General features: G+C 37.9%; 1 protein-coding gene across 1 annotated transcript in view; it reads right to left on the minus strand.

Moving 5' to 3' along the window:
* Positions 1–10,517, minus strand: part of PAPOLG (poly(A) polymerase gamma) — a 29,615-nt gene extending 19,098 nt beyond the window's left edge. The window contains exons 1-6 of the mRNA XM_046662677.1: positions 10,273–10,517; positions 7,190–7,351; positions 5,654–5,720; positions 1,675–1,756; positions 1,331–1,440; positions 200–253 (exon numbers count right to left, since the gene is read on the minus strand). Coding sequence (XP_046518633.1) covers positions 200–253; positions 1,331–1,440; positions 1,675–1,756; positions 5,654–5,720; positions 7,190–7,351; positions 10,273–10,289 — 492 coding nt within the window. The 5' untranslated portion in view covers positions 10,290–10,517. The remainder of the gene's footprint in view (positions 1–199; positions 254–1,330; positions 1,441–1,674; positions 1,757–5,653; positions 5,721–7,189; positions 7,352–10,272) is intronic.
* Positions 10,518–10,972: the final 455 nt, after the last annotated feature.

Genomic DNA, 10,972 nt, shown 5'->3' on the forward strand with positions numbered 1-10,972 from the left:
ATTTCCCATGGTGAGAAGTCAGTAGATATAGGAGGGAGGTAGGTGAGGGACCATTTAGACTATTTGATTCTTTAAAATACATGCCTGTATAAGTCTGATGTTAAAAAAACAAAACTAAACAGAAAAACCCACGACAACTAAAAAAGCCCTATGAGTTAGACAGTTCAATTGGAAAGTCATAAAAATATTAAACACTTACTTCAATTCCATCAAATTCAAATTTTATAACAGGTACAAAAGCATCTTCTACAGCCTGTAAAAGAGGAAAACAATAACAATACACAAGGTGTAATCTTTTCTCTATCGTTCCTAACTGCCAATAAAGTGAATACATTTGCTCCTGACTTGTATTTTAACTCAACAGAAAAAATGAAAATGTTCTTGGTCTCACATTTTAGGTAAGTCAGCACTTGTACTCTGTGACTGTTACTTAAGATACACAAAATGTATATGAGAGCAGTTATCTAACTTATTAACCTCCTAAAAATATTCAGCAGAAACTGGCAGGCAGAACTGCTATCATCTGGGTACTTACTATCTGTTAAGCTTAAACTGAAAACTCATTATTTACAAAGAGCACTAGTGTTAGAAATTAAAATGTAATCAGAGCTCATGAGTAATCTATCAAAAAAATATAGTTAATATAGTTTGGATTTAGGAGAAATGAGGTCTTTCTGAGCCTTCCTTAATTAATCCCCCAACCTAACAAATTTTCAGCCTCCTCCATTTCCAGACACCCAAATAATGCAGATCCTTTAAACTTCACCTTATCCTAGCACTTCAGACTGCATTAAAACTACCTGTTTGTTTAGTTCCCCCAATCCCTCCCTTTCATAAACTACGTGTAGTTCACTATTTTATTTCTGGGGACTATGGCTACTATCTGACAAATCATTGGTGCTAAAATTTTATTTGTTGAATGAATGGCTAGATATACATATATAAAGAGCTACTACTAATTGAACCTTATACCTAATAGCAGCTACCATTTGATATCCATCAACCATTTATCAGATAAAATGGTTTATGTAAATTATCTCATCCAGTCTCAGAAAAACCTTATAAAAAAGTAATTCCTACATCTCCACTTTACAGCTGAGGAAACTGAGGCTCAGGGAGAAGAGGTAACTTGACCAAAATCTAACCTAATATGTGGTAGATTCTAGATTCAAACCCAGGTCTATGTAACTATAAAGCCCCTGTTCTTAATCATTATCCATTAGTTTAACAATGTAACAATTTCTTAAGAAATATTTCAACAGTCATAAGCCCTAGCTTTTACAGCTATTTGTTAACGAGTTCAAAATATTAACTACCAGAGAATACTTACTCTTAAGTTTCTAATGCCATCTTGATGTTTCAATTTTTCAAAAAAAGATTGAAAAAAATCAGATCTCTCCACATGTCTTGGAGCTACACAAAGTGCATCAATGTCAGCTCCTGCAAATCAGCAAGTTTTCTTATCAAGAAGAGTATATTAAGTATGTATTGTATTTTGGTTAAAGTATACACAAACATATGTACAGAAGTACGTAAGATGAGTACAGAAAAATGTTAATGATTAATTCTGAGTAGTGAGATAGGAATTTTTTCTTTTATATTTTCTAATTATGGACAACAAATAAGAGTTTGCTATTGAAAGTTCTTATCAGTAGAACATAGAAAAGCAGTTACCTTTCGTGTGTACTCCAAGCCTATAGGAGCCAAACGTGAAAATTTTACCACCAACAGTAGCCACAACAGATGGTGGGAGATTCTAAAATAAAATAAAGTTAAACAAAAGGCATTCAATTGTTCAAATTATTTAGCATAAAAATTGCCTAAATGCTACTCATATATACTACATTTGTCAACTTTGATAACATGAGATTTGTAAAAGTACTTCAGAGTTTTTTTGGGTGCCGCTTGAAGTAATGAGGGTTAGGGTTAGAGGGAAGACAAAACAAATACACGCACACATCTCCTCTATCTGAAGAAAAACATTTTTTATCACTTGACCCTACTTGTCCCCTCCAATTGCCTGTCTTTGGCTCCATGACTCTCAATAGTCACCAAAGAACTCTTAACTACCACATTAAAATTTCAGCTCTCTACAATACCATACTCTCGACTAGTCCCATCTCCTCTTTAGTTTTACGGTTTTTTTTGTTTTGTTTTTTTTCGGTGAGGAAGATTTCCCCTGAGCTAACATCTGTTGCCAATCTTCCTCTTTTTGCTTGAGGAAGATTGTTGCTGAGCTAACATTTGCCAATCTTCCTCTATGTTGTATGTGGGATGCTGCCACAGCATGACTGCTGATGAGTGGTGTGTAGGTCCACTCCCAGGATCTGAACCCGTGAACCCCAGTCCACTGAAGCTGAGCTTGTAAACCTAACCACTATACCACAAGGCCGGACTGACCTCTTTAGTTTTTGTGACAGACGTGCTTAATTTCTTGATTCTAGCTCTGTAACTTTTCTGCAAGAAAGTGGAATCATTCTTGACATGATCTCCTTATGAGAGCTAATCTAACAACTTTAATTAACATGTTTTTGATTGTACCAGAATTATAATGCTACTTTTCACCTCTCTCTAGAGCCAATTCTAACTGTCCATCATATATTTTCACTCAAACATTCTGATTCACTTCAATATTCATGCCTCAAACAAGCAAAAAATTCTTCCTATGATAAACCAGGTGTCCTTCCTGATTTCTCTTTCTGTTCCTCATTTTCCTTACTGCACACACCTACAGTCATTATTATTGTTCTTGGTGTATCGATTCTTAGTTTATAACCCTCACATATCGCCTCCTTTCTATTTAACTACCACCCCAATTCTAGGTTATTTAATAGTATCATAAGCTACCCTCTTGCCCTTAGTCTTTATTTTCTGTTACTCCACTTTGTATAAAATTCACTGGCCGATGTTCTTAAATTACTCTATTATATAACTCTTCTGCTCAAAACTTGCCATGGCATTCTTCTCTGACTCTTGAGGTTAAGGATCCTTGGGTCTTAAGGATATCTGCAATATGCTGATATGGATCTTTTTTGCCTTGTCTCCTGATTTCCCCTTCTGAAGCTTTAACTGCCAGCATGTTACATAATCTGGTCTCCTTTCCGTTTCATTTGCCATCTTCCCTGCCTTGAATGCTGGCCCATTCTGAGTATCTCAATACCATCTATTTTTCAAAGTTCACACTTCAAGTTCCACCTCTTTCATGAAGCCTTCTCTGATTATCCTCACCTCCATAACAAGCTCTTTTCCCTCTCTGTGCTCCTCTACTATTATTATCTTTAACCTCTTTTATACTATATGTATTAACTTTGTCTAGGGCAAGTAGGTAAGTCCCATGTCTTCAACTACATTTAAATTCCTTGAAGGTGAGAACAGTGTCTACTACTTCTCTTATTTCTCCATAACGCCCAACGCAGGTTGCAAAGAATAATATCTGCTGATTAACTTGAATAAAAGTATCTGTATAACAGGATATTATGTTTGTTACTTTCTCTGTTTAATGGATATTAATGCTTCAAGAGTATCACAAATAATTTTATAGCTAAAAAAGAGTCAGTAAACTTATTGATGACCAAGAAGAAGCAAAAGGATAGAGAAGCCAGGACCTTCTAGTTTCCCTTCCTACTTTCAAAGGCATGATTCTTGCATGATTTATAAGAAAGTGATACACTGAATCACAGAGCAAAATATTTTTGCCACAACCAAAGTATTTAAACCAAAATTATTTGATTTGGAGTTCTAGATTGTTTAAAGTTTAAATATCCCAATTGTGTGTAGAATATTCAAGTGATTTTTGGTCTAACTCAAATTCTTCAGATATTTTCCAAACTAAAATATGCATAAATGAAAGGGAATTATAACTGATACAGAAAATGACCAATCACCTTATCTATGCAATGGAAGATGTTAAAACCAATTTAATTTTTTTAATAATTATTTTATCTACTTTGCTTTTTAAAAAAATTGTGGCAGTCTCAAATTTTTAAATGGTTTCATGCCTAAAAATTAAACGGAAACCAGCTACTGGTTTTTGCAGATTAAAGCAGTGATGTGAGTAAAATGGGAGAGAAAGCAACTAAAGTTTTTTAAAAAAAATCTTTGATCACAGAACAGAATTCTACTAGATTTTTAAGCACAAAGAAACTATGCAGTAAGAAAATTAGTAGGAGCATCTCAACAAATTAATCTAGCCTATTTTGCAAATAATAACACTTGACTTATTTTGAATGCATCCCAGAATGGGGTTGGAAGCAAAGACCTTGGCACAATCACAATAGTTGAGATACAGACCATGCACAAGAAGTCATAAAGCTCCTTACTCTGATTTTAAAACAATTCTAGCAGGCTGAGTATTTGGTTCGCAGACCCAGAGCAATTATGGGCTGATTAGAGAGGGACAACAGTTTTCCTAACATTTATTCAATGTGTGAGAGCTCTCTCCTGAGGCTGTGCAGGTGAACAAGATAGGTTTTTTTCTTAAGTAGTAGGAGAGAAACAAACATGAACTTTTTTTTTTAATTACTCATGACTAGTATTTCACCTGCTCAGAATTCAACTTACATGAAAACTTCAATTATTGATAAAAGAGGTCAGAAATATACCAGATAGCTGTTTGGCAGCAAAAGTAAACAGATAAAGACCATTTATTTAAACACAATGACTGTAGACTTAGCAGAGTTCTTCATAACCTTATTCAGAGTCCACTGTTTAAAAGAGCCAATTTTAAATATGTATCTCAGGTACAGAAAAATAATAAAAATTGTATAAGAAAGAATTCTAACAGGTGTTTATCTAATTTCTAAACCCATGCAGATAAGGGGCAGAAAGGAGTTTACAGAGACACTGACTACTGTGAGACATTAACCTTCAGCTAATTGTTGTTAAGGGAAGGATGGGAAAACTGTAACAAACAAACAAAAAACTTAAAATACAACAAATTTGGGCCACTTAGTGAAGAGGCAAATGGTATCACCCAGTTGAACATGACCTACCTCATTTTAGTACAGTAAAATAATAATCATAGTGATGATTCTCAAATGAAAATTCAATTATATTCAAAATATTCTAAGAAAGCAAAAAAAAAAGTACTTGATTTTAGAAGAAAAATAGTTAAGCTACTGGAAGAGAAAACCGTTGTATAACTATAAATCAGGGTTTGTAAACTCCTATGTCTCAGGGGCCAGGGAAATGAGGGAAGTACACATAAGAAACACAGAAACTGACTGATAAATGACAGTTGCTGTGCTAGAGAGAGAAGAGAGATGTGGGGGCCATGAGGCACTGGAGGGCAAGAGCCCAATTCCATTCAAGCTTCTTCCTGCTTCGCACAAAGGCAGGCCCAGTGTTGCCAGATTCTGTATTTCACAAGAAGTCTGAAATCTGGCTTTTTAAGTAAAATCTCTTGATATTTAAATTTTTGTCCACTACATATGAGTTAAACAAGATATTTATGCAGAATTGTAGATAGATATTGGCGACCTCTGAGGGAAATCCTCATTCAGAGACTCAACCCTCAAGACCAATTCATTACCAAGTACACCAAAAAGGCAAGTTTTAATGTAGTTTAGATTATTCTCCACTCCTGCATCTTATTACCAGGACTAATGACCAGGACATAATGAAACTATGAATTTAACGTAGTTTAGAGTCTTACCTTACTCTCACTGACATCGGAAATCCATTCTTTTACTAAATTGTTCAATTTACCAAGAACAACCAGCCTATAATAAAAAATAACATGCTTTAGATTAAAACTAAAAATACAAACTATTCAAAAAAATAATTAAACATATAGGCAGTACCTTTGTGTTGGTGCTAGAATAAAAGCATATTATACACGTGCTAATGCTATCACATCTGTTGATACATGGCACATCTCTTTGGCATTCTTTAGGTCCCTAAGAGTTCCAAAGAGACGATAAATGTAATGATAGTATTTTGGTCTTTGAGCTGTTTTCAAAATTCAAAAAGCCTATTAAAAAATTAAAATTACCTTCAATAAGGCTGCAGAAGCCAACTGAACTGTCAACTTTCTTGGCCTTACTATGGAATAAAATCAATTCAGTGTAGTAATAATAGAGGTTAGCATTCTCTCATTGATAGTCATAGGTTTTTGGATAATTAAAATGGGTAAATTAATTATTTGCTAATTTTTTACAAAATAATATTTCTTAAAAGCAATTTGATATAAAATAAACAAAACTTGCAACCAATGGTATATCCAAATCCACATTAAAAAAAAAGAGAGACGAAAAGCAGAGTTTAGGCATCTCAAAGATAACATAAGAAAAACTTAATTCTTGATCTGTCCAAACTTGCTTCTCCTCAGCCATCCCCAGGTAATGGAATTCCATCCTTCTAGGCGCTGAGACCAAAAACCTTGGAATCATCCTTGACTGTCCCCCTCCCTTTCTCTCTCACACATTCCAGTCATTAAACAATCCTACCTTTAAAATACATCCAGAATTCTACTGCTTCTTATCACCTCCACTGCCACCCGCCTAGTTCCAGCCACCAGCATGTTACTGTAACAGCCTCCTTGCTAGTCTCCCCACTTCTGTTCCTGACCTCTCTTCAGACTATTCTCAATACAGCAGCCAGAGTGCGTTAAAACACAAGCAAATCATGTCAGTTTTCTGCTCAAAACCCTAATAGCTTCCCATTACACTCAGAATAAATGCCAAAACCTTTATAATGGCTTACAAGGTCCTAAGTGACCTTGCCCTCCAAGCTCCTTCCCACCTCACTTTCTTTAAGCCCACATTCCCCTGCTTACTTACTCTGATTCAGACACTCAGGCTACCTTGCTACGTAGTCCTTAAATATACCAGGTACACTCCCATCTCAAGCCTTCCAGCTAGAATGTGCTTCCCTCAAATATCCACATAGGTTTCTCCCTAACCTTCGAAATTTTCCCTCAAATGTCAATGAGGCCTTCCCTGACAATTTCCCCTCTCAGCTTTACTTTTCTCAGCAGCACTTGTCAAGTGTAACATTGTATTTATTTTACTTATTTGGCTAACAGTTAGTCTCCTTCCCTAACCTCCACCCAAAATGTAAGCTCCAGGAGGACCAAGATTTCTCTTCGTCATTTTTGTATCCCTAGACATAGTAAATACTTGAAATATGTCTGTAGAATGGATGATTAAATAATATACTGTAAAATATTTTGCACTTTTAAATGACACACCTGTGGTTCAATTCTTCCTCATCTTCAAACACTCCAAACGGTTTCATGGCATCAATTAATTTCTGTGTGTAAATATGATCAATTTCTTTTGGACATGCCAAGCTAATTGGAGAGGTGATTCCATAATGCTTTTGTTGACGCTGGCTGTCCAGCATGGTATTTCTGTTCAAGAAAAAGGAAACAGCAGAAAACATGTAAAGTATCATATCATACTGATATACTGAATCTCTCAAACCACTGATTAATTTAGCTACCTTAAAAGTTTACTTAGTACCAACAGTAGGGGTAGGCACTTTTTTTTTTAAGGAAAAAAGGGTATTTTGTGTTTATGTTGATGAAGGGCTATTCATACTGCCTCCAGCTTTCATGGCTAGGATGTCTTTTCAAGCCCAAAGCAGCATTTGTTGGCATCAGGACAAGTGTGCCAACAGCACTCAACTCAAATGCAAAGAGCCTGAATGGGAGCTGGGTCAGGGCCACCTCCACTATACCCTGCAGACTTAAGTCAAGTATCATCTAGATTCAATCGCTGAAAAGCAGGCAGCCACTTGAAAGAAAGCTCTAAGTAAAAACAATGGTTTTCCCCCCATCAGGAAAGAAACAAAAACATCCCATTAGAATGTCCTTCTGAAATATTCTGGTTTTTAAAAAGAAATCACAACTAAATTTGTCCTTGAGAAACCTACACTAACATCCCTTCCTTGAATCAGAGTTTACAGTCCTAACATTTTGTGACTCAGTTAATTGTTCTCTTCATTTAGACTGGTACCCAGACTACTTTCACAATGAATAATTATCAATTCTTTACACTAAATGGCAATCTTTTATAGGATAAAATAAATACAAGGCACCATCCAAAAGATCCTAGCCATCAGGAAATGATAGTCTTGAACAAAGCGCAACAGAATTTCTGAGATTTTGGATGTACAGAGACCAATATTTTCAAAATAAATTTTGGAACCAACATGAGTCGGTAAAACTTTTTATTTTGGAAGAAAAGAAACTAAAAACAAACATACACACTAACCAACTAATCCTACCATCTATCTTTACCATCCTTTCATGAAGAACCACTAACACCAATAATAAGAATTTAACTTCAAAATAAAGAGCAGTCTTTTAAATGAATAAATTAGCCCTGTAAACAATAACACACAAAAATAGAAGAGTGATTACTTTTGAATTTTAACTGTCAAAACACTGGCCTATCACTACTGAGTTCATACAGTACGGCATGCTCTTTGGCTAAATATTTCATTAGGTAGGGAAGGAGAATCAAATGGAAGATAAAATAGCATATATACCTTCCAAAATGACTCAATGACTCAGAGAAACAAAACGGAAATATCAATACTAGTGACTTTAATTTCCTTCCAGTATTTATTTTACTGCAGAACAAAATTTCAACTAGTTATTTCAAGTTGTAACTTCTTTTTAAAGATTTAGCTTTTTACGAACTCTAAGAGACCTAGAGAGGTGTTTGGTATTGTTTGTGTGTGTTTACATGTGATGATAAATGGACAGGACAGACTGATTAAATATAATCATTAAATTAATCTCAACAATAACCCTGAGAGGCAGGTAATGAATAAGTGCCATTTTACTGTTCAATACCCAAGACTCAAAGGGATAGGAGGAGGAAGAGTCAGAATCTGAACTCCGAAACCCAAGATCTTTCCACCACTCCATTCTCCCTTCCATAACTACTTCAGTTCTGACACTAACTATGATCTTGGCTCCCACTTTCTTCTCTGTATGCTGAAAAAGTTAGCAGTCAAGGTCCCTACAAAGACCAAAATTCCAAATCTGTGTTTCTGAACCCTCCCTCATCTAGATGGGGGGAAAAAGGGCAAACAACAGAATCCCACATCCTTTCAATCCATCAGTCTCACTTATAGGTAAACACTCTAGAGAAATTCTAGTACAAGTGTACAAGGAGACAGGTACAAGAATGTTCACTGCCACACTGTAACATTAAAAACTTAGAAACAACCTAAAACAGTCACTAATAGGAAAATAACTCAATTAGGGTGTATCCCTACAATGGAATACAATACAGTAGCTAATCTGAATTAATCAGAGCTGAAAATATTAACATGGACAAAGATCATACTATGTTGCACTAAAGTTGCAGAATGATAAGTGTGATACCAGTTATATAAAGCCTAAAAACAAGTAAAACTATGCCAATTATTATGGACAGATACATATGTAGTAATAGCATTAAAAACCATGCAGCAGTAACATCAAATTCACGACTATGGGGAACTCTGCGGAGGGAGGTGAATGGGACCAGAGAAGAGGTAGGAGACTCCTTCATGTATTTGAAATGCTTGATTTTTTTTATAATTAAGCATGTGTACACACAGACATACAGAATGTTATGCTTTGGGAGAGATGGGTGGTGGCTACACAAACGAGGCTTATGTTATTATCTGCATTTTCTGTGTGTTCAAGTTATTTCCTAATAAACCAAAATGTAAGAAGCTACAACAAAATCTTGCCAAGCACGGAAACCGTTTCTGACTTATCAAAATGTGAGCAGGAGGTAAAGACGGGTAGAAGATATATTGCGCGTAAGTGGGGAGGCCGGGGGAAGGCGAAAAGACCATAGCCTTTATTAAAGAGAAACCCACGGGCTGGGATAGGTCATTCTCTCCTGAAGATCTGGAGACAGCCGGTCGCGAAGGGAGGAGGGGGAGGTAGGGGGATGGTATTTGCGCCAATGCAGACAGGAGCAGGGACGGGCTCAGACAGCGCTGGGGGCAGGAGAGTGACCGACAATTTCTCCCCACGGACACATGCGCCTCTCTCCCGCCGCATCCTTGTCTGGGGGCGTCCTCGGAGGCGGGACAGCCGGGGACAGAGAGGGACTCCTGGAGCCCCTGAGTCTGTGTAGGGCCAGGTGAGTTGCCCTGTGTAGGGGAGGTGCCCTTGCCGAGTGGCCAGGAGAAGGGAAGGAGACCACCCGAGAGAGCTCTGGGCAGGGTCCGGGGGGCAGGAAACGGAAACGGGGTCCTGGGCCGACCACCCCAGCCCACCCCTCTCCGCCTCGCCCCCAGCCGCCGCCCCCCACCACTTACGCAGACATCTCTTTCATCGCTTCCTGCGTCGCGGCTGCCTCCCCGGCGAGTGTCTTTCGCTCTGCAGTCCTGTTCTTGCTCTCCCCTTCTCCCCCGCTGTCCACTTTCCTCCGGTCGCTTGCAGCTTGCTTGCTCGCTCACTTTCTCACTCACTACGGCCGAGGCATCCAACCGAATAGTGAAAACACCACAAAACCGGCTCTATTTATGACAATACAGCGCGGCCGACGCCAATATGGCGCCGCTTCCCAGCCTGCCTCTCGCCCGCCGCGGCCCCGCCCCTGGAGGCCTGGACCCACCCTCGGCCCCGCCCCCTCCTTCTTTGGGTCCTGGGAGGCTCCGGGCGCCCCGCCCACAGGGACGCCGGCTGTGGCTGCAAACGCGGGTGCGAGGGAGCTTTTGGTCCCCTCCTTTGTCCGTGGAAGTATCAATCCAGGCAAACCACTTGGAAGGTAATTTAGAACATGTTTTTCTTTTTTCTCTAATGAGAGCCTATATCATATATTTTTTAAAAGATCACAAGCTTGCCTAGCAAATACTATTTTAACTCTGAGATTATCCCACATCTTTAATTAGCCAGTCATACGTAGTCAATCCACTGGTTAAGGAGATTATGTCGCGAGAGGGTCACACTCGGGAACGTGTGACTTTACAATTATCCTAGGGAAAAGAAAACTTGTAAATTGGAGGCTAACTGTTC

The sequence above is a fragment of the Equus quagga genome, chromosome 5 (assembly GCF_021613505.1).
Source record: "Equus quagga isolate Etosha38 chromosome 5, UCLA_HA_Equagga_1.0, whole genome shotgun sequence".
NCBI lineage: Eukaryota > Metazoa > Chordata > Mammalia > Perissodactyla > Equidae > Equus > Equus quagga.